Below are 25,053 nucleotides of genomic sequence, written 5' to 3'. Positions count from 1 at the left end.
CCAAGAAATTTAGGGAGGAATCATAGAATCTCAGGGTTGGAAGGGACCTCAGGAGGTCATCTAGTCCAACCCCCTGCTCAAAGCAGGACCAATCCCCAATTTTTGCCCCAGATCCCTAAATGGCCCCCTCAAGGATTGAACTTGCAACCCTGGGTTTAGCAGACCAGTGCTCAAACCACTGAGCTATCTCTCCCCCACCCAACTGTGCACCAACATTGGTTGGGCCAGTATTAAAATGCGTTACAGTAGGTGACAGCCTTAGAATGTTAACCCTAGTCCGTTAGTTCAAAAGGTCGCATTTCTTGCCTTTGCCCTCCCGAACTTAAGCACGGCGTCAGAGAGATCAAAAGACTAGTCAATAACATTTTCAAGCTATAAAATAGCAAGTGATGTCAGTCTCTGGTCGGCCATTGTCAATCGAAGATACGTTTTAATTAGCCTGAGCTTTGAAAAGCTGTGCTCACCACTTGTGACTGTGTCTAGCAGCGTGAGTAGAATCCTCAAAGTGTCCTTCAGCTCTGCATCATGAATGAATTGGAGAACTTGGAGGGGAAAGTGCTTCCCATGTGGCAAAATGTGACACATGTCCAATTTGATATAGAGGTCTTTATCAAACATTCAAACATTCCCCATGTGTCAGCGTCCAGTGAAGGTCCGTACAATTGTTCAAGAGTGTTTTCCTGTCTGCCTGCAGCTTATAAAGCCCCCCCCCCCCGCCCCGGTGTTTTCGTGGTGTTTCATTTGTTCAAACCTTTCTTCGATGGACACTCAAGCAGTGTGAATGAGCGACCAAAAAAACTCCTTCTTGAATTTTTCTTCCAAGATTCCCATCACCTCATCTCTGCCCTTGTAACCAAACTGTCTCTTCTTCCGATTAATACAAATTTCCTTGAAGACAGGCCCAACTCCTAAGTTTTTCAGCCCTGGTGATCCACCAGTGCCTGCAAGATCATGGAGAAGTATCCCTTTCGGTTGATGTACTCTGTTGCAAGGTGGTTGGGGGCCAAAATTGGGATATACGTTCCATCTATTGCCCTGCTGCAGTTAGGGAATCCCATTGCCTCAAAGCCATCAACTATTTTCTGCACATTATTGTGAGTCACAGTCCTTCATGGTAGGAGGCGATTAATGGCCCTGCACACTTGCGTCACGGCAACCCCCAAGATGGACTGTGATTTGTGACTGATCGGTAGCAGTCTGGAGTTGCCAGTTTCCATACAGAGATCGCCACTTGCTTTTCCTCAGTGAGAGCAGCTCTCATTCTGGTGTCCTTGCACCACAGTTCCGGGGGAGAGCTCCACACACAGTTCCAGGAAGGTAGATTGGCACATCCGACAGTTCTATAGCCACTGCTCGTCATCCCATACATGCATCACGATACGATCTCACCACTCGGTGCTTGTTTCCTGAGCCCAGTACCGTCAGTCTACTGTGGCAAGCTAGTTCCTGAATGCCAGCAGCAATCTTGAATTATTTGTTTCTATGGCAAACAGCGGGGCAGGCATCACCGATTCACTCTCTGTTTTGAATCTCTGCTCATGAAATACTGCAGGACCAGCTGTGTTGTGTTCATAATGCTCATCATCAGACTGGTTAGCAGATCAGGATCCATGCTGCCAGGCAGAGATGGTGGGCACACAGTTTACAAGGATGGTTGGCAAACGGCACAAAATGAAGTAGGAAGCCCATGGAATGGTGGGATGGAAAAACCTACATCACGGGATGGCGAGCACGTCCCCATGATGTGCCATGATCTGTTCCCAGAGATTTCAGTGGCAGAGGATGGCGAGTTGCACAGTGGGATAGCTACCTACGATGCAACGCTATCTCTGTCGTTGTAAGAGCAACGACTGTGGACATGTTCCACCAACACAAGGAGCATTGTGTGGACGTGCACAACCGATGGCATTAAATGACTTATGATTATCGATATTATTTAAGTCCACTTAACTCTGTAGAGTAGACATGGCCCCACTCTCTCTGCTATCACTTAAATATTGTGGACCACGTTATCAATACTCAGTGCCCATAATTGGGGCCATATTTTACAGTGCTCAGTACTCAACAGCTCCCACTGTGACACTTCTGGCAAGATTTTCAGAAGAGCTTTTTTAATATACTGAACTTTTTGAAAATCTGGCCACTTATTTTGCTGTCTAAATGGGAGCTGAGCTCTTCGTTAATAGAAATACGTCCCTTTGTTAATCTGTCCATTTCTTCCTAATTGTATTTTTACTATGTCTTTTATTACTATTAATGCAGATAGAACACTTTGTAATGTATTTGCAAAACACTTTCCATAATAATCACTCTATATTTAGAACTTTACAATGTGAACATTTTAATTATCAAGTTTTATATTTGTGAGTGAGCTAGCCAACTGGCAGTTTTCTCTGACATTTTTAAACTTGAAAAGCCTTGTCAGGTCAGACAGAGTAAATCTTTTGGCTAGTATTGCATCCATATTCTGCTTAGTTGAGGTTAGCATCTTTCTTTCCATATATTTAATGAATGGATATCAAGCCGTGAAATGTGTCCCCATATAATTTCTCGTAACATATTTATAACTCCATGAGACATTGCAAAGATTTCTCTTGACTCTTTGATGAAGATTCAGCAGCTTTCAAAAGTCTGGTTACATGTTTTTTTTTACCCAGCTTAACATAATTAAAATAAGGTTTCTGTGTTCACTCACAACCAGATGTGTCTCCTGAGTTACCCACAACTGGCAGAGCTTAGAATTAAAGGTTATTTCTTTTCCTTGGATTTCTGACAGAGGAAATATTTTATACAGCTCTAGAAATAATTCAGGATGGGACATCAACAGAATTTGAGCAGGGCAGTGCCTTTGGCGATATGGGAGTGCCAGAAAATATTTTCTTTATATCTGGAGCTGGGTGAAATTTTTGGAATGAAAAAACAACAACAACCACCAGTTTTGAGTTGACCAAAACTATTTGTGAATTTGGGTCAAATCTGGCAAATAGTTTTGGCCAAAAAAATGAAGAAAATTTTTGAAAAAGTCAAAATGTTTTATTTTTTTTTTACATTTTCAAAATAAAATGTTTATAGTTCTAAATCAACCCTACCCTCAAAAAAATTAAATTAATTTCAGGTTGAGCAGAATGTTTTGACTCAAATTGAACTTTTTCAGGTTTTTTTCTTCATTTCTGTGAGAAACTGAAAACATTTCTGGTTTGGGGTTCAACCCGAAGTGAGGACTTTTTTTTTCTGTTTCTGCATTTTTCAGTTCTGCCACTGAATGGAAAATCAGTTATTCCCTCAGTTCTATTTCTATCCCAAGCCTTTTAGTTAACTACCCAAAGAATTCATGAAGACTGTGTTGGAGACGATAATGAAGTATATGGTTCTTTTGTTTTTTGAGATTTAGATGTTTTGTCTGATAGTGGACAGTTCCTTCCTATTTGTGTGGGATTCCAATCTCTAGCTTAGTGTTTTACGTTTTGGTTTGTCTAGTTTACATGCTATAGTTTGCAGAGTTTGGTACATTTGGAAGAGAAATATTATGAAAGAGATTCCAGTTTAAAGAAAATTCTCTAACGGGTAATTCTGGACCATATCCGCAATTTAATGATTTATTTGGACATATCACTAGAATTGTTGTATAAAACTGTTAAAGGATTTTAAGAATTGTTATTACTCCTATCTCTTTTTAGTCCCAAAATATTACTATAATAGTGTGTCCATAGTGACACAAATTTACCTTATTTTCTGACTTATTTTCGTAAGTGTCATTTCTAACATATATTTCCTTGCTATACATTTTGTGACTCATTTTTTATTGATGGGAAATTTTAAGCTCTTCTACTTACCCAGAATTCCACTCCTTTTAAAAGGGACTGATTGTCAAAATATTCTTTATTTCCTGCTTTCTATGCTGGTAAGAGTATACAATACCCAGGGTCTGGACAGTGGAGAGGAAGGAAGCTGGTGGGGGTGCTAACTTGGGACTTAAGAGACCAGGGTTCAATTCACTGCTCTGCCACAGACTTCTTGTGTAGCCTTGGACAAGTCACCTTGGGTACATCTAAGCTTCAGTTAGACACCCATGGCTGGCCTGTGCCAGCTGATTTGGGCTCATGGGGCTCAAGCTAAGGGGCTGTTTAGCTGCGGTGTAAATGTTTGGGCTCAGGCTGGAGCCCAGGTTCTAGGACCCTGTGAGGTGGGAGGGTCCCAGAGCTCAGGCCGCAGTTCGAGCCCCAACTTCTACATTGACACAGGCCATACACGGGTGTCTAATTGCAGTGTAGACATACCCTGAGTCTCTCTGTGCCTCAGTTCCTTATCTGTAATATCAGGGCGACTTCTTACCTCTCAGGGGTTGTGAGGATAAATATGGTAAAGACTGTGAAGTGCTCAGTTACCACAGTAATAGGGCGGTGGAGGCTTGTGAGTACCTGAGAAATCAAATTAATACATAAATAAGTTACTATTTCTGCTCCATTGACTGAATATAACAATTTTTATTGTATATTCAAATAGGTGGTTGAATCCTTTATTTGTTACTGGTCACAAACGAAAGCTTGAAGAAGATGATATGTATAAAGTGCTGGCTGAAGATTCGTCAGAGAGGGTTGGACAGGAGTTGCAATGGTAAGGAAAAAATCAACACTTCATGTAGTCACGTCTTCACAGAGGAGTGCTCTGGGATGAAAACATATACAGTAACTCCTCACTTAACAACATCCTCCCAGTTAATATTGTTTCACTATTAGGTAGCTGATCTATTCGAGAACATACTCCCTTAAAGCCTTTCAATATTCCCTTATAACGTCGTTTGGCTCCCCCCATTCTGCCCGCCTGGCGCTCCTGCCGGGGAGTGGAGTCGGGGTGCGGGGACTTGCCCTGCTCTGCCCATCCAGCATTCCAGCCAGGGTTCAGGCAAGCCCCCACGCCCCGACCACGCTCCCTGGCTGGAGCGCCAGGCGGGCGGAATGTGGCAAGCCCCTGCACTCCGACCCCGCTATGCCCTTGCCTCAACCAAGCTTCACAATCATCATTGGTCAGTACAGTATTAAATTGTTTGTTAAAAATTATTTAAAACTTATACTGTGTATGTATATAATGTCTTTTGTTTGGTGAAAAAAATTTCCCTGGAACCTAACCCCTATTTACATTAGTTCTTATGTGGAAATTGGATTCGCTTAACATCGTTTCGCTTAAAGTTGCATTTTTCAAGAACGTAACTAGGACAATAAGTGAGGAGTTACTGTAAAAGAATTTGCATTATTATCTTTTCTTCAGAGATACTTCATCTGAATGGCACTCTACAAAATGCCTGGAATCGAAGATTCTGTACTCTGACATTCCAGTAATTATATCTTAATAAAGCAATCCTATGCTGTGGTAAAGATATATTATCCAACTTTCTCTCCTTACAGAGACAGGGGAACAAGTCTGTGCTTTCTACCTTTTTGCTTGAAAAACAGAACAAACTGAATTAGTAGGGGCAAAAACATTCCCTTAGTAAAGGTGAAATATGCCACTGATTGATAGAGAGGGTTTAGCTGCACAGGACATCTAAGGGCTTATCTTCACTAGGATTTTTTGTACTGGTATAGGTCCAGTGGTATGAGTAGGGTTGGCAGAACTTGATTTTTTTATAACTTGACAGTTAATGTTAATGTTTGTTTTTAAACACTTCGAAAATTTAAATTGATAAAAATAAAAGTCATGCAAAATTATGGGTTTTAAACTTTTTCCGTTTTTATTGATTGTAATTTTTCACAGCTGTGGGAAGTTATGGGAGGATCAGACAATAGGAGGGGTCAGACAAGAATTATTTAATGACAGACTGAGATTTTAAAAGTTTAAGCTTTATAGTTGTTAAAACACAAATTATCAACATCACATGTGTAAGTTTACAAAGTAACTATGCCTAAATCAAACTTCTAAGTTTTCAAACAGCATTTTTCTTACTCTGCCTATCTGTAAATTTCTGTTATCAATGGAAATGTTGTTTTGTTGGCTTGTGTGTGTAGGGTGAAATCGATTGTCTACTGACATTTACTGATAAAAATCTAATCCTTCCAAGCGTAGGTATAAATATCCTTTTTCAAGGCAGGCTTAAATGTTAAGCGAGTCCATTCCAGATATGTGCCAGGATCATGTACCAAGAGTGTATCTTTATTATAACATGTTTTAAGAGAATAACTGTTTATGCAAGTAATTTTCTTTCTTGACTCCTACAGGAACCTCATCAGTACCTCTGTTATAGGAGAGAGGTTTTTATTACATAGTAACTTGAAACAAGTAGTGTTTCAATATATCTGCAGAGGGCTTTCCTACTGAAAGATACTCTCCTCTCTACCAGAGGAGTGGTGGCATGGCCTCTTAACTTCGTGCTGTTACATGAGGTGAGGCAGCTATGGAGGAGGTGGACAGAACCTTCTGAAAGGTCTAATTGTCACTCTTAACTAGATTGGGAGCAGGAACTTCTCTGTAGAGGAGAAGGAGCAAGGAGTAGCAACAACTTCTTTGATCCTGAGTTAGCTAGAGCAGAAGTAGTAGGTTAAATTGATAATTCCTGTGGAATGCAGCATTTAAGATCTATTCAGCAGATCATTGCAGAATTCCAAGAATATTAGCATAGTAGAACCTAATTATGGTGGAGGTGAATATCAATTTGAGCGTGTTCTCATTATAATCAAAGTGAAAATCCACTGACGTGCCTTGAAGAGTTCAGGGCTTACACTGTAAAGGAGGGTGAAGTCTTTCCAGTGACTCTTGCAATAATTGCACTTCCTTCCCATGTGTTCAGGAAAAATGCTTGCATAGACATAATAGCATATTTAGCAGAATCTATGGGTCTATGTGTGCATTTTCACTTTCTATTCTACTTGACAACACACAAGGAGAATCATTCGTAAATCACAGAATCACAGAATCGTTGGACTGGAAGGGACCTCGAGAGGTCATCTAGTTCAGTGCCCTGCACTCATGGCAGGACTAAGTATTATCTTGAGCATTCTGGACAGGTGTTTGTCTAACCTGCATTACAAATCTCCAGTGATGGAGATTCCACAACCTCCCTAGCCAATTTATTCCAGTGCTTAACCACCCTGACAGGAAGTTTCTGCTAATGTCCAATCTAAACCGCACTTGCTACAATTTAAGCCCATTGCTTTTTGTTCTATTCTCAGAGGTGAAGGAGAACAATTTTTCTCCTTCCTCCTTGTAACAGCCTTTTATGTGCTTGAAAACGGTTGTCATGTCCCTCCTTAGTCTTCTCTTCTCCAGACTAAACAAACCCAATTTTTTCAGTCTTCCCTGATAAATCATGTTTTCTAGTTTTTAAATCATTTTTGTTGCTCTTCTCTGGACTTTCTCCCATTTCTCCACATTTTTCATGAAATGTGGCACCCAGAACTGGACACAATACTCCATTTGAGGCCTAATCAGCCCAGAATAGAGTGAAAGAATTACTTGTGTTTTGCTTACAACATTCCTGCTAATACATCCCAGAATGGTGTTTGCTTTTTTTGAAACAGTGTTAAGCTGTTGACTCATATTTAGCTTGTGATCCACTATGACTCCCAGATCCCTTTCTGCAGGACTCTTTCCGAGGCAATCGTTTCCCATATATGTGTGCAACTGATTGTTCCTTATTGAATTTCATCCTATTTACTTCAGACCATTTCTCCAGTTTGTCCAGATTATTTTGAATTTTAAACCTATCCTCCAAAGCACTTGCAACCCCTACTCGCTTGGTATCATCCGCAGACTTTATAAGTGTACTCTCTTTGCCATTATCTAAATCATTGATGAAGATATTGAACAGAACCAGACCCAGAACTGATCCCTGCGGGACCCCACTTAATATGCCCTTCCAGCTTGACTGTGAACCATGATAACTACTCTCTGGAAGAGGTTTTCCAGCCAGTTATGCACCCACCTTATAGTAGCTCCATCTAGGTTGTATTTCCTTAGTTTGTTTATGAGAAGGTCATGTAAAACCATCTGAAAAGCCTTACTAAAGTCAAAATATACCCATCTACCTCTTCCCACCATCCACAGGGCTTGTTACCCTGTCAGAGAAAGCTATTGAGTTGGTTTGACATGATTTATTCTTGACAAATCCATGCTGACTGTTACTTATCTCTTTATTATCTTGTAGGTGATTGCTTAATTATTTGCTCTATTATCTTTCCGGGTACTGAAATTAATCTGACTGGTCTGTAATTCCCCAGGTTGTCCTTATTTCCCTTTTCATAGATGGGCACTATATTCACCCTTTTCCAGTCTTCTAGAATCTCTCTTCCATGACATTTCGAAGATAATCGCTAGTGGCACAGATATCTCCTCAATCAGCTTCTTGCGTATTCTAGGATGTATTTCATCAGGCCCTAGTGACTTGAAGATACCTAACTTGTCTAAGTAATTTTTAACTTGTTCTTTCCCTATTTTAACCTCTGATTCTACTTTACTTAAGCAAGCAGCCTTCAGTACTGCAAGACTAAGGCTTATAGAAACTTCACAAAATCCAACAAACTGCACTGTGGAGTCTGTCATTTTACCCTATTTCCACTCCCCCCCCCCCCCCCCCCCGACGATAAGAGAAAATATCTCAGTAATCAAGATAATATCTTTCTGGTGGCTATTCCGCATGCCCAAAGTTAGCATGCCATCTTTTAACAGGTTTGAGACATTGGTGTATTCGCAGTTCTTGGACCAACAAGGTCTTGGTGCACAGCAGAATGCACTTGACCTCCAGAAATGAGGGAGGCACTTTATGTGAAAATCCTGTGCTTTAACAATTGTAGAGTGGCGCTTTTGTATTCTTGAACACATTATATGAACAGAATGATCACTTGTGTTCCTACTGTCTTTTGATTCGGATTTGAACAGATTGTGCCTTGCTCATGTGCAGGTGCCCAGCCCTGCCACAATGCAAAGGTCAAGCACAGTCATAGTCCCTGCCTAAGGAAGGAGCACTTGCTGGGAAGCCTGGGCACCACAGGTGGTGCAGTCCACACCATGATGTTTGCCACCATCACATTGTTCTCTCTGCTTGTGTGTTGTCCTCCTTCCTCCACCTTGAGTCTGTCTTGTCTATTTAGATTGTAGTCCCTGAACTGACGAGCTTGTCTTTTTGTTCTGTGTTGTACAGCACCTAGCACAATCGCGTCATGGTTCATGATTGGGGCTCCGAGGCAATATGATAATGGAAATAATAATAATAAAAAAATTTCACTTCCCCTTCACCTAAGTACATAACCAGGTGAAGATAAGAGAGCGTGCTTCACAACCTAATGAACTGTGGATGTGCACACTCCTCTGTTCTTCTTGGAGCTCCAAGAGGGATTTTGCTGAGGTGGAGCATCTCCACACTGCCTCAGTGCAGGCCAGTGCCAGGAAGGCTTATTGTGACTTGGCCCTTAACTTCGGTAGCTGGCTCAGTCTGATCCAGGCTAAGAACAAACCAAGGACTGTGACTAGCTAGTTCTACCTTTGTTGTATGTCTCTATAAATCAGCAGCTAGTCCAAGGTTTGTTGATATTATCAGTGTGTTCTTGAGCACAGAGGAACAAAATGAGCCTGTAATGCTAACCACAGGCTTTCATGAGCCAGCAGAAATAAATAAATAAAATAAAATTTTAAAAAAAGATTATTTTGGTGTCAGGTTCTTAAAGAGAAAGTATATGGTTGTGCCAGAAGTGGAGTGACTGACCAGATAATTTGGCAATCCTACTATAGACCAAACTCTCTGTTTTACAACTTTAGCAAATTATGTTCTGTTTCTGTTGATTTTTAAGTTAGACTTTTCTTGTCTGCCAGTCTCATTTTACTTTATTTTCTAGGTACTGGGATAAAGAGGTGCAAAAAGCTAAAGAAGAAGCAAGAACGCCACATTTAACAAAAGCAATCATACTTTGTTATTGGAAATCCTATTTAGCTTTAGGATTGTTCACATTGATCGAGGTGAGAGATGGAAAATACAATACAATGTATCTTTGAATATCCTTTTACCCAATAGCAATGTAAATCTTGTCCAATAGGCATTTGTGATGAATACTGGTGATTTAATTCTGGGACCCAACTCTTTCCCCATTTATAATTTCTTTCTGCCAGATAGTAGCAGCTACAAACTCTGTACTTTTTGTTTTTCAGAGACTAGAATGTCTCTCCTTAACCATCTCTCTCTCTCTCTCTCTCTTGCTCTCAGAAAAATACAATAGGGCCACACTCTGACTACTAGAAGTTGAAAACACTGGGTTGGATTCTCCGTTCAGTTACAATTGCATAACAGTGGGATTACACTGGTATAACTGAAAGCACATTTTCTCTGTGATAGTGCCAGCCCCACCTGTTCAGGAGTTGTTTCTGAACTCATATCTGCTGCTGGTCTGTACATTACAGTATCCATAGGTTCATGGGATGAAGCATAAAAAAATCTTTTTGCTAAATGTAACTATGTCACAAAAAAGTACCATGTGATCTTCAGAAATTAAAGGAGATCTGTATTTATGTAACTCATTATGATAACATGAAAGATTTTATTGGTGGCTTAAACAACTTTTGAAAAGTTTAAAATATTTTAATTTTAATACTATTAAAATACATGTGTTAATATAGAAGTCCATTTCTTCTGGGTTATATGGCAATAAAAACTGGCCTGGGTTTTATTATAATAATAATAGGAAGAAGGGTGTGCCAGAAAGTTCTTACTTGCCTTGGAAGAAACCTGGATAAAAAACTACAGAATACATTATTTCTATTTGTCTCCCTCCCCCCGCCCTTCTTTCTTTTAGGAAACACTCAAAGTAATTCAACCAGTCTTTTTGGGAAAAATTATTAATTATTTTGAAAGTTTTGATCCCCTTGATACTGCTGCTTTGAATTTTGCCTACGGCTATGCAGCTGCTTTGTCTGTATGTACATTGATTTTAGCCATAACACACCACTTATACTTTTATCATGTACAACGGGCTGGCATGAAGTTGAGAGTAGCGGTGTGTCACATGATTTATCGGAAGGTAAGCAACCTTTCATTTTTCAAATGTATGTGTATATAAGTTAACTCTTCTAATAATTAGTTTAAAATTAAGTATTTGAATTATTTTTCACTCTTGTAATAGTTCTGAAGTCATGGCATTTGAAGGAACAGGGTATAAGTCTATATTAATGAAAATCAGGGCTAGCATATATATATGTATTGATTTTTTTATACTGAACTCAACAGTACATGGATGCCTATATAATGTTGTAGGTTATTTTCTGAGGTCCAGAGGATGTGGGGGAAAGGGAGCTGTTGACTGTTGTGTGATCATTCTCCTCCACTCTAGAGATGCATTGGAAGAGAATGCCCCGCCGCCGCCCGCTGCCTTCCTGTCTCAGCAGGGAGGAAGTTTGGTCAAACAAGTAGGGGAATAGCCAACTCCTGGAACAGGAGAGCTCATGTCCAGACAGGCTGGAGCCAAGCCCCTCCTTATGTCTCAAAGTGCATGTGGGATTGTGCTTGGGGGAGGGGCTTCTCTGCCTCCCTTTGACCAACCAGGAAGGGCTTTAGGGGAGCTGATTGGCTCTCACAGCTCCCTCCTCTCAAATTAAAGCCTCCCTAGGTGCAGTATTGCTGCCCCACCTTCCCTCCCTGCAGTTGAGGTATTTTGAGCAGTCTTTCCAGGATGCTGTGGGGCTGACTGATGACCAGTTCCTGGGATCCGGAAGGATTTTTTTTCTTGGCAGGCCCAGAGGGTTTTTCACACATTTCAGGTTAAAAGGAGTAAGAATAGGATGGGAATTTAACTAGGACGAATACAGAAATATTAGTCCATTGCAACATGAGCCTGGTGTCCAGTGTGAATAAAGGCTCAAAGGGCCAGGTCCTAGAGGTAAATGAGACCTGGGATGTGGCTAGTGAACCTGTTGCTGTAAGAAGGGGAGACCTGAAGTCTTTGCAGACTGAATTCACCCTTAGTACCCTTTATCTCCCATGTGGAGGGGAGGGTGAGAGGAGTCAGGAATGAGTTGAGTCCTAGGGTTTAGGCTGAAGAGGGTTTGCCCTGAGTTATTGATTATAGTGAGAGTCCTGTGATTCTCTACTGGACCCAATTAAGTGCTTGGTATGTGAGCGGGGTAGGCAGATAGCACTCCTCTCCATCGTTAAGTTACTAAAGTTGTGGCCTGTCAGTTAATTCTACCCCTGTGTCTGCATTTTTTTCACCTACATGTGCTGATCAACATGTGGCAATCACCATCTAGGGAGAGGAGTCAGGTGATCAGTGGAACAGAAGCAGAAGTAGCGACTACCAGGCCAGAGCAGGCAGGGAAAGTAGCTGGGCAGCTCACAGGATGAAAAGCTGCTTTCGTCCATTGCCAGTGTGGCTCTTGAGAAGCCATAGCCTTACTAGCTGTCGGTAGCTTCTTTGTGGTTGGTGGTAGCCTTCAAGCCGCCATGCTTCTCTCTACTTTTACCTCCCATGTCGAGAAATTTTGGGGCCCCAGTGCATCATGTTCACTGCCTTCCCTCCCATTTCACTTTGTTTACACAAAACACTTTGAGGGGCCCCCTGACCTCAGGGTCCCAGTACAACAGTCCCTTCTTTTCTCCACCTCTTATCAGCCCTGCATGTAGGAACCATAGAGGAGGTGGCAGAGGGGAGAATGTACTATCTATATAGTTAGGGGCTCTGATGGACTTAAATTACCTGCCTTCCAAATTTTTGGAGCAGTGCCCTCCTCACCCTTGCCTCAGAAATGAAGTTTAGGCAGGGATTAGATATTTAGATTACATTCAGATTGAATTTTAATCAATCTTTCTTTTTAAGAGGGGGAAAAACCCAACCCGTCCTCTGTTCTAAAACATGTAATTCCCCCACTTAAAGTTAACATTTAGATTACTCCTCTCTCCATCCTCATCTTTGGACTCCATAATTTATAGTAAAGTAAGAGAGAAAAAAGTAGGGAATAATGTCTCAGGCCATTGGACTGGTGAATTGTTTTTTATGCACATATTTATCCTCCTCCCTCTTCTGATACCTTGGAAATTATCCTCTGGGAACTCAGTTCTAACATGGCACACTACTTTCTTGTACATAAACATATCTCTAAGGAATTAATTTACTATACTGATTATCATAACACACGTTGCTTGAAATTCATGAAATATTTGTATAGCAAGTGTTGTTTGTTTCAGTGTGGATAATTCACTTCGAGGGCTGAAAGCTTGGAAAGGCAAAATGTTCACATTGTGTACTTTACTTCTAGGCATGATTAAATTGAATATTAATCTTCTTTCATCTCATAAATCTTTGCTCCCCAGGGTAAAGGTTGAGGTAATGGTAGAACACCAATAAACTTGGCAATCAGTTATCCTCATTTGAGGTGTGTGGATAGGTCATACCTTTTATAAATCCTTGATATACAGTTTTAAAAGAAAAGCTGAATGCTAATTTCCCCTATACTTTTTTTTGGCATTCATTAATATCTGTCATAAATATACACCTGTTATGCTAAGTTTCTGTCAGTGGTGGCTGTGTGTCATTATGTGTGCTGGTTTTGTTAACCATAGTAAATGACAGATTCCTAGTACTGAAGTTCAAATGCTAGTTACTTAAATTTTTGTACTCCCTTTCCCTTCATCTGAAGTGATAGAAAACTAATTTTATCTGTAGAACAAATCATTGTCTATTTGTGTTGTTAAAACTCCAAAAAGATGTTTTGTGTATACTAAAAAGTATTAGTAATAAGATGCTGCACTCAGGAAGTCGGTTGTAAAGATGGGACGAGAATGTGTCTCATGACTAATTCTCAGTCCGATACTGTAACCCAAAGATCATCGATGCATTGCTTCTCTTAAAAATAATTGGCTTCATTTTCTAAGGATTCTCTTCAGTTTGGCAGAAATAAAAAGAACAAAACAGCTAAAGTTGTGTGACCAGTGATTTGTTGGTTGGGACAGGGTGGGCTAATTACTCTAAAACATGACAACGGTCCCTTCAGTGGAAACAAACTGGTCCTTTCCTCCGTGATATCTCTCTATCTTTCTATACTTGCAACCAACAGTTTGGAACAGGGAGAGAACAAAGATCTAAGAAGGGAGACCAGAATTAGTTAACCTGATTCTAAAACAAATCCTAATCCAGGGATTGATGTCAGTATTATTTAGATGGTATTTCTGGTTGGGAGGAGAGTAGAACTGCCTGTAACAGGGGGAAGGAAATGGACAAAGGACCAATGAGCTCATATCTGAAAGAAGGCAGCATTTCAGAAGAAGACAGCAGTGGGAATAGGATTCACCTTAACTTCTCCATAACAATCATTAATGATTTTATGTAATTCCAACCTAATTCCCGCCACCCCAGCCCAAATATAGCCCAACCACGTGTTTACAAGGATCTGTAACTATATGGAAAATTCAAAGGGACATTAACCAATCTGTTTTTTGTGCTAGAAAGAGATAAACATTTGACAAATAGAAAAATTTCAAATCAGAGTTTCTTTTAATGATGAGTTTAATAATCTGTAACTCAAAAAAAACCAAACCAAAAAACAAAAAAAACCCCACCTTGGTAAATTTTCTTCAATCCCTCGAGAAATTCTCTTTTGCCTTTAGAGTAAATTTGGCAATTTTCATGCCAAACCAACATTCCCAGTCAGTATTTTAGTGGATTGGGAGAGAGCTAAAATAGGGTTTTTTGATGGAACCTGGTTACAAGCTTAAGGCCATTGCTTGGTGTTTGACATTGCTACTTCTCTAGACTTAGGTCTAGGCTGGTTCTTTTTGTCGGGAAAATGTAAAAGTTTCTCTGAGATTTCTTTTATGACAAACATGCTAATTTGAGAGCAGTTAAGCTGCAAGAGCTGCCAGTGACTACAGGGAGGGTTCTCCCCCACCCATACCAGTGGCAGAGAATGATAGAGTGAGCAGCAGGTGTGCTGTAGGTGTGCTCTTGTGTACACCTTCTCCAAGCCCTAGGTAGCCTTTAGAAACTAACCTATTAATATGGGAAATGTCTGGCTGATTGCTTTCTCAGAGGATATCAGCCTGCATCTTTCTAGGGTGGGCAAGTTGGGGCTGCACTAGTGAAGCAGGTTAGCTGGGGTGCCTAGAAAAAGGAGGGAGAGTTGGTGGAACGTAACAGACAAACATAACTAATAAGACTTGTACCTAAGACCACTTCAGACATTTTACTGGTTGAATGGTGGTTTGTCTGTCTTTCCTATTTAGGCCCAGATCCTGAAATCAGTGAGACTACTTTGCTGGAAGTTGAGCACATGCTTATGTCTTTGCAGGATCAGGAGGGCTTTCAGTTGCAAGCTCTTTGGAGAAGAGACTATTTGGAAAGCACCGGCAATATTTTCAGTAGTGATGCAATATAAATAACAACTCCAATAACTATTTGATCTGCCTCTTAAAGATATATTTCAAGTATACAGTGGGCATCATTAAAAGTCTTGGCATTTTTCCCCCTGCATCTTCATATTTACAGTACCCGTATTTTGGTATTTGCAGTGTTCTCTATTCTTATCATTGGAAGATTGGGGCAAAGCGTCAGCTGGTCAAATTGAGTCTTCAGGATAGAGATTTCCAGTCTAGTTTTGCTCAAGTGTTCTTGACGGAGGGATGCATGTGGGGGGTTTTGGTTCAGGTTTAATATTTTGCCATATTAGTTTCATGTTTTGAGTTTCTTCTGGAAATGCAGAGGGAAATAGATTTTTAATATCAATTCTGCTTCCTCCCCCCAATATATTATTCTATATGTGTTTTCTACTTCAGAGCCAAATCTTAATCACCAGCCCATGTTTTAACTAAGGCCTTTAAACTGCAGTTCCAAGAATTCTCATGTGTCTTCATCTTAAAAATACCTCATAATTCATAGCTCTGATGCCAGATTTGTCAGTAGTACATCTAGGCTTTAGAAGAGACGATGCATCTATTCTGATATCATACAATGTGGTAGTTAATTTAAAATAATTTAAGAATGCTTGATTTTTTTTTTTCTATTTCAGGCACTTCGTCTCAGTAACACAGCTTTGAGAAAAACTACCATAGGTCAAATAGTAAATCTTTTATCAAACGATGTGAACAAATTTGATCAGGTAAGACTTATTATTGGTCTTCTTAGACAATTCTGGTAAGGAGATGAGCGATGGGTCCAAGCTGCAATATTTGAGGGGTGAGGCATATGAAGTTTTACTTTACAATCATTGTTAAAGTGACAACTTAGGCTCATAATTTAGTATTGATTTTTAAAGGTGGTTTTACCAAACATATTAATAGCAATAGCTTCTTGAAATTGGGAAAAGATCTGTTTTCTTTTTGTGTATAGATATTTTTGCTGTGTTTATAAACCCGGCGTAGTGCTGGTGTATGTAAGTGTATTAAAGGCAACTCTGCAATTGACTGAATTATTTGAGATGCTTTTGGTTTTAGTTTTTAAAAGGTTGTGCTGAGTGAACTGAAACACATTTAAAACTCTTCATTTTAGCTTTTAAGCTGCAATTCAACCAGGATTACTGTAAAAACTGGGAAACACTTCCATGCTTTATAATAAGGTATCCTGGGCTGAACTGATATCCGAAGGCAGTGTTGCTGTTGAATTAATAGGCAGCACCCTAATGTTGTGTGTGTTTTACTAGAATATTTTAAATTTAAACAAAATGTTTAAAAAATACCCCCACAAAAAACTACATTAAAAGAACATTATTAAAGTTGCAAAGTCAAGCATTCAAAAGTTAGGAAATGCCTTACAATCTCTGATTATATTAGCACATACTATATTTTCCACAACCCCTATCAGTTTCAGTGCATAGGAAGGATGGAACTCACTGAATGAACAGGCAGTCAGTATTTTGTTTTATCCTCATCATTCAGCTGTGGCCCTAGGCCTTATTTTGTGTTTACTATTCAAACTTTGCCCTGAATACAGATTATTGATTTCCTTATAGGCTCTGTGGTGATGGCCCGTTTGCAATATGTTCAGCACTAGGACCCGTGGGAGGCTGGAGCATGTTCAGTGAGGATAGACTCTTCAGAGATTTAGACCTTAAACTCTAACAAGTCTCTGTTCAGCGTGTGTGAACTGTGATTTTTTTTCAAGGGTTTATTACTTGAGCAAATTTGGGTGGATTTTCCTGGAGATGGCAAAAGGCACATTTCTGATACAATGGCCACTCCTTGCCACATTTCAAGTCCTTGCTCCAAAAGAAAAGGAATGCTAGATCTTCTCAAAGAAAAGGCTGGTGGAATTTTTAACATGGGCAAAACATATTTTTCCCGAACCTTGTTCTCAGAAATAGCTGAACTGTTTTGGCAGACAATTATAAGTTTTGTAAATGAAGCAAGAAAATGACAGGACACATGTTATACTCATGGAATTGTCCTGGAATACAGGATACTCTAAAGTTACTGATGCATAATTGTACAGTTTTCCCATTTATGCAAATGCCTGCACTCTAACTATCTGAGGATACTGATTTTTAAAACCATTATTTAGTTCTCTCTCAATAACTGTGCTGTGAATCAATCTCTCTCCCCCCCCTCCCCCCGCCCCCGCCTGCATACCATAATCTTTCTACAGGCTTATTTTTCAGACTGTCTACCAGAAGCACAAAGCATGCAAAAATTTATATTTTAAAATTTAATATTATATATATTTATATATAAAATTTCCCTGCTGATAAGGGTTTTATTGTTTGTATTTTTGTCTTTTCAATTAATGCTAAAAGCTGTTTTTATATCTTAACTAATTGTGCAGGTAACAATTTTCTTACACTTTTTATGGGCTGGACCACTTCAAGCTATAGCAGTAACTGTTCTTCTCTGGATTGAAATAGGCCCATCATGCCTTGCAGGAATGGCAATTCTGATTATTCTACTTCCTTTACAAACCTGTATTGGGAGGTTGTTTTCTTCACTAAGGTAAGGTAAACTTTTGTGGTGCACATTATCTGTGCAGGTTTTGAAAGTACATGTGCTTGGTTAGCCTGATGTCAAAACTGCCATGGGCAAGGCCCTTCATTCAATTTCCAATTGTTTGCCAATATTTTCAAAAAGTAGCACCTAAAATAAGAGATGTGATTTGCAAAAGTGCTGAGCATCCAGCAAATCCCGTTAAAGTCACTGGGACCTGCTTAGGTGCCAAATCCTTTTGAAAATCAGGTTGCTTATTTGCTTGCCTACATATGGACTTGGAAGTCTAATATTTTGAAAAATCTTGACCTTGATATCTTGCTGCATGGACATTTAGGGACTGGGATTGTTGTGGACAATACTGTTATTCCTTGCAACATGAAAAAGAGAGTGCCTTGGTTTTTCACAAGGTTTGACCTCTGAGGATGATGAAGATGTTGCAGTCAGAAGCTCTAAAAAGATTCCTATGCAAGGCTCCTCATTTGTAAGAATGGTACCTGTGATTCAGGGTCTTGAAAGTGGGGAGAGGGTGTGAGGAAACAATGGGGTGGGGGTGGGATGGCAATGGGCTCCTGAGGACTTCAGTAGTGGTGCAAGATTTGTAACAGGAAGAGTTTTTATGTATAGTGGCTCTGCAGTAGCTTTCTAACCAGGATTCAGACCTTATGGCTCTCCCCACCCCACCAGCTCCCCCCCTCCCCCCCCCCAAAATCACATATTGTGAAAAGTCTGATAGTTTTTTTTAAACTACAGTAGTCTGATTTCCTAACTTTCAAACTTTTATAATGGCAAAGTTCTAGTAATGTGTTAAATTAATAACTTATTTTACAAACATATTCTGTTTTAATGAAGCATTTGGTAGCTTTGTCTGAGAATGTTATTAAAGCTCTTTAATTTGAGTAAAGAGTGGATGTCTGTGAGCTTGGCCTGGCTCTTCTTTGTGCCATAACCTGTTATAGTGTGAATAGTTTCCTACTTTGTCTTTATATAATAAAAACTATATGGCTAGGTACTGACGTTTTAATTTGTTTTAAGATTGGTTGAAGGTAGAATATTGTGAAAATAGTCAAACTGGCATTGCTATTGCATGGCTGAGCACTCAAAAGTCTGGAAATTACCAAATTTGAGTTACCCATAGAACGCTGTTCCTTGTGCATGTTCACTATGATACAGTCTTCAATTACATGGTCGCTTACTATTTCTCAAATAATAAAATAATAGGTGAGAGGTTTTTCGCAGGAGTGGGTGGGTGAAATTCTGTGGCCTGCGTTGTGCAGGAGGTCAGACTAGATGATCATAATGGTGCCTTCTGACCTTAGTATCTATGAATCTATGAATACAGTTTTTTCCCCACAACTTTAGTTATACATACATGTACCATGTTTTAATAACTTTTTCAGTCTATACACTTGCACTGTTTTCATTCTTGTAATGATCCAGTTTAGCTTTATTGACTTAGGCTTTTTTATATTAACAGTCATTATAATACTTAGCACTTGCATAGTGCATTTCATCCATAGAGCTCAATGTGCTTTTTCAAGGTGGTAAGCATTATTATCCCCATTTTACAGATGGGAAAACTGAGGCACAGAGAGATTAAGTGACTTGCCCAAGGTCACACAACGAGGTGAGAAATTATCTTCTCTAAGTTATGTATTGTAATAATTAGTCAGTGGCCATGTAATATTCAATGTTTTTCAACCAGCAGCAGATCCTTGCTTAGGCTCAGCACAGGGGAAGGAATATGTTGATGAGGAAGATACTTATCTGCACACATATGCGTAAGTCTTTCTTTATTTGCAGTTCAGGGAATGAAGCTGAAGTAGATTTCAATCCTGCAATGAGCTATATGTGGGCATTGAAGTGACTGGGGCTCTACCTGGGCAGAGGGGTCCACCTGCATGGAGCTAATTGCAGGATTGGAGCCACTGCTACAAGTTTAGGTGGGCTCTGCATGAGAAGCTAACTTTCATTATTATGCAGCATTTTATACTTCTGCCCCAGTCTTGCAAATATCTATGCATGTTAGTAACTTGGCTCATGCAAATAGTACCATTGACTTCAATGCCTATTTTTCAGAATGGGACCCTTATTCTGTAATGTCTTGAATAAGACTAACTGGTGTACTTGTCATATAAATGACCTTTGTGGTCTCTGGGACACTGTATTATATGGTACTACTGTTAGCCGCACATAAACATTTATACAAAATGTATGTATTATACCGCATTATTTGAGAAACAGTTTGTGATCATGAAATTGAAGACTGTATTGTAAATATACGCTTCGGAGCAACCTTCAGATTGTGTGAGCAATCTTTAGCATTATAATTTCCAGACTTTTTCAGGACTTAACTATGTAATGGTAGCATTCTCTTTAAATGTACTTAAAAAATGTAATATTTTATGTGATTTAAAAGAGAAAAAGTTAGAAAAGATTAATTCCACTATTGGGCTAGGCACGACTCTTGTGCGCTATCTCATGCACTGTGGCCGCTACCATTAAAGCCAGTGGGAGTTTTGCCATTGACTTTGAGTGTAAGCACTTTATGAGGACTATACGAGGGACCCTCTCATGCATAGTTTAGGAAGTCTATAGGAAACCTTTGGTATATTTCCTTTTCACACCTAAATTTGGTGTGAGTGCATGCGTAGCACAACTAACATGTGCATCTGTTCTGTTTAAAATCTGAGGCCAGGTCTTCTGTTGGTATAAATTGTCATAGCTCCATGGAAGTCCATGAGCTACTCTGATTTACACTAGTGAGAATCTGGCCTCCAGTGTGCATGTGCAAATATGACTTTGCAAGGGGTAATAACTCATCCAAATAAAAACCAATTTTCACTGGAACAGTTGAAGACGCACCCATTGAGGACTATTACCATAGGAAACTTAACTTTGTGTCCTCTGAGCCTCTGAGCCCAGGTTAACAATCTCAGGCTCACTGGGCTCATGCTACCACACTAAAAATAGCTGTTTGGACAGAGCTTTTAAGTTGTGTGTAGGTCTGGAACTCAGGTTCTGAAGCTTACCCTCCTCCCTAGACTTCAGAGTCTGAGCTGCAATGTCTACACATCTGTGTTTAGTGCGGTAGTGCAAGCCCCGCGAGCCCGAGTCTCTTGACCCAGGCTCTGAGACTCACTACTTTGGCTGTGTATATGTACCCTCACTGGGAGAGTTTAAAAACCATAAAAAGGATTATTTTTTATTATTAATCTTCCTGACATGAAACAAGAGTAACTGATACTATATTGTCTTCCTGTGTTCTACTAGCAAACCTTGTTTACATTTGGAAAACATAGTAAACATAAAATATTGATAAATGCTTCTAAAAGTTATAGTAGGGTTTATTTTGATACATCATGTGCTGTATTCCTAAGTGACATGGTTTTACAGATATCCTGTCATCTCTAAACACAACTTTTATATGAAAGAAAAATGCTTTGTAGGACGGCTTCTTTGGCTATGCATACACAAACCTATTTTCTCTGAAATTTCTCTCCAATTCCAACAGTAGTAGCAATGGTTGGAGAACCGATATAGAATGTGCTGTCTAGCCCTGATGTGCTAGTGCCTTGTCTACACGAGTGCTCCAAACGTTCCTGCTGTTAGTGGAGCTGTGCTGGTAGTAGCAACAGTGGAAAATTTTAGCACATGATGTGTCAAAATAAACCCTACTATAAATAAGAATTTATTAATATTTTATGTTTACTGTGTTTTCTTTTCTACATGAATGAATTCAATATGGTTTTAGAATACTTTAAAAATAAGGAACCATTTCATACATATGCAAAAATGTGTTAATTTTTCCCCAGTTGAAATGGTGACTTTTTACCATTTAAGAAGCTGTGTTTTTTTTAAGTTTGTTTGCCATGATAAACTCGGACCTTAGTTATAAGAAGAGATCCTAATTTTCCGTGATAACAAGAAAAACGAAACCAAAATTCTCTGATTAAAAAAAAAAAGTCTGTGTTTTTCCACAATTAAAATAAAACACTGTACCATAGTTTCCCTAGCCACAATATATATAGGTATCAGTTGAACACAATATTTTATTGATACAGAGGAACCCCTTTTATCTAGTCTAATTGGGACTGGGGCTAGATCAGATAATCAATAATTTGGATAATCCGGAGAGCCTCAGCCCTGGGTAGCAGGGCTGCAACTTCAGCTGAAGCCTGAGCCACGCTGCCTGGGACTGACAGCGGGAGTCCCATCGCCTGGGGCTCGGGCTGTCAGTCCTGGTTCGGTTAATCCGGAGAGCTGGATAATGGAGGCTCGGATAAATGGGGTTCTACTACATAGGTTTTTATTCACAAAATGTAAAAACTAAAGGTTCTCTGTAAAAATGCAAATTCCATGTTTTTCCATGGCAAATGGATGTCTAGAATCCCTGGTTATAAGCAACAGGAAATATGGGGTTAGAATAGATATGCTTAATGCAACCTAAACAACAAATCCTGCTGTCATATTTTATACAGTTATCAACAAATAGTGACTGTTTCTCATTGTTTCCTGTTATCACTTCCTTTCACTTTTGTACCAATTTTTTATGTTATTTTTGGAAATATCCCTGGTGATTTTAAGTTGTAAAGTCTGGAAATATATGTATTTACAAGAAAATTTCTTCCTTACAATTCTTGCTTTCAGTATAATAGATACCCACTGTCCTTTCCTGTAGTATTAGAGGTGGTCTGCTTTCCCTCTCATATTGTCCTACTGCTTCTCGAAGAAACTGCTGGTTTTGGTAGTTGTTAACTGAGTTTATACGACCTGCGTGTGAGGTATCAATAGCTCTGGATACAGACTATTATTATATTTTAAGCTGGTCAGAAAACAAGAGTTCACATTTTTTTCCCCTTCATTTGTCAAAAGAATTTAATCTTGATGAAAATTTTCTCACCAGGCCTAATTATAACTAATTACTTTTAATGCTCCATATCGTGAGTTATGCTGTGCTTCAGGCAGAATTAGCCACAGAAGTAACCAAGATCAGGTCAATCCCATTCATTGACCTCTTCAGAAGAGCCTCTTTCCCCACTTTGTGTTGGCAGAAAAAGCAGTTGCTGTCTTGGAGAAATGTTTATATTTTGGCATTTTCAACTCAGATTATTTACTTCTTGAATGTCCAGTATTTTTCCTTCCCTTTTTTTTTATCTTGTCTTTTAAATATGTTTGGAAAATCTCTATTATATTGTATATTACACTTGATGAGAGGCATTTTATTTATCAGGTTGTCATTTTTATTGGCAAATATTCTTACTCTGGCCAAAATATATTTCAGTTATTCTTAACCATGCAAAAATACATTTTCTTTTTTAAAAATAGGGCATATAATCACAGTGTCTGTATATATGGGTACATGCAGTGCTCTGTACTCCTGGTGTAGACAAATGCTAGGCTATTCATTGGAAATTGCATAGATGAGAACACAAAACCCAGGTTTTTACTGCATGTCAAAGTTTACTGTATAAGTGTAACAGTACAGATTGAACAGTCACTTTTGTTGTGAATCTGAGAACTTTTCTTTTAATTACAGGAGCAGAACTGCAGCCTTTACAGATGTCAGGATTAGGACAATGAATGAAGTCATAGCTGGTATGAGGATAATAAAGATGTATGCCTGGGAAAAATCATTTTCAGAATTAGTTAGCAGTATAAGAAGGTAATCCGTGTTTCACTGAAATTTATGCCATGGTATTTGATCTAAATTCATTTAAGTTTTTGGATTTGAAATCCAGAAATTTCCTAGAATCCCTGTATAGCTTTGTAGTTTTTTTCTTCACCTCTGCATAAGGGGTGACAATATGAGTTTGTCTTGAGGGCAGAAAAAAATTCTTTGATATTTATTAGTTTGGTTTCTTGTAAGTGTGAATACAGAATCACCATTTTTCTTGTTTTCACATTTGGTTTATTGCCTATTAATCAGACGTCCTCTATTGATAAAGAGTTTCATCCTTGCAATCCGGCTTACTGGCTCTCCTGACTTTAACCTGCAAAATATTTTTCTCTGGGGAATAGCATGGGATTTCGTTTCTCACCTTAGCTATAAATCTAGAATCCTACAGAGGTTATAGTTAGACTCCTTTTGTGTCCATCTGAAGTGTAGCCATCAGGTGGCAGGCCTGTTGCTGCACCAAGCCATTAGCCTTTGATCCCACTGAGGGTTACCAAAAGAAACTACACCATTTGCTCAAGAAACTCCCTGAAAAAGCACAAGAACAAATCCGCACGGACACACCCCTGGAACCCCGACCAGGGGTATTCTATCTGCTACCCAAGATCCATAAACCTGGAAATCCTGGGCGCCCCATCATCTCAGGCATTGGCACCCTGACAGCAGGATTGTCTGGCTGTGTAGACTCCCTCCTCAGGCCCTACGCTACCAGCACTCCCAGCTATCTTTGAGACACCACTGACTTCCTGAGGAAACTACAATCTATCAGTGATCTTCCTGAAAACACCATCCTAGCCACTATGGATGTAGAAGCCCTCTCCACCAACATTCCACACAAAGATGGACTACAAGCCGTCAGGAACAGTATCCCCAATAATGTCACGGCAAACCTGGTGGCTGAACTTTGTCACTTTGTCCTCACCCATAACTATGTCAGATTTGGGGACAATGTATACCTTCAAATCAGCGGCACTGCTATGGGTACCCGCATGGCCCCACAGTATGCCAACATTTTTATGGCTGACTTAGAACAACGCTTCCTCAGCTCTCATCCCCTAATGCCCCTATTCTACTTGCACTACACTGACGACATCTTCATCATCTGGACCCATGGAAAAGACGCCCTTGAGGAATTCCACCAGGATTTCAACAATTTCCACCATCAACCTCTGCCTGGACCAGTCCACACAAGAGATCCACTTCCTGGACACTACGGTGCTAATAAGCGATGGTCACATAAACACCACCCTATACCGGAAATCTACTGACCACTATGCCTACCTACATGCCTCCAGCTTTCATCCAGGACACACCACACGATCCATTGTCTATTACCAAGCTCTACGATACAACCGCATTTGCTCCAACCTCTCAGACAGAGACAAACACCTACAAGCTCTCTATCAAGCGTTCTTACAACTACAATACCCACCTGCTGAAGTGAAGAAACAGATTGACAGAGCCAGAAGAGTACCCAGAAGTCACCTACTACAGGACAGGC

At 39.6% G+C, this 25,053-nt stretch overlaps 1 protein-coding gene across 1 annotated transcript in view; it reads left to right on the top strand.

Moving 5' to 3' along the window:
- The window catches only part of ABCC4 (ATP binding cassette subfamily C member 4 (PEL blood group)), a 206,568-nt gene that overhangs the window by 20,993 nt on the left and 160,522 nt on the right, over nucleotides 1-25,053 (top strand). Inside the window, exons 2-7 of the mRNA XM_074962631.1 lie at nucleotides 4,504-4,614; nucleotides 9,822-9,942; nucleotides 10,773-10,997; nucleotides 15,973-16,062; nucleotides 17,721-17,884; nucleotides 23,415-23,540. Of these exons, the coding sequence (XP_074818732.1) occupies nucleotides 4,504-4,614; nucleotides 9,822-9,942; nucleotides 10,773-10,997; nucleotides 15,973-16,062; nucleotides 17,721-17,884; nucleotides 23,415-23,540 (837 nt within the window). The remainder of the gene's footprint in view (nucleotides 1-4,503; nucleotides 4,615-9,821; nucleotides 9,943-10,772; nucleotides 10,998-15,972; nucleotides 16,063-17,720; nucleotides 17,885-23,414; nucleotides 23,541-25,053) is intronic.

The sequence above is a fragment of the Natator depressus genome, chromosome 1, assembly GCF_965152275.1.
Source record: "Natator depressus isolate rNatDep1 chromosome 1, rNatDep2.hap1, whole genome shotgun sequence".
Lineage (NCBI taxonomy): Eukaryota > Metazoa > Chordata > Testudines > Cheloniidae > Natator > Natator depressus.
Note: the sequence above shows the minus strand (reverse complement) of the source record. Positions and strands in the feature narration are given on the sequence as shown.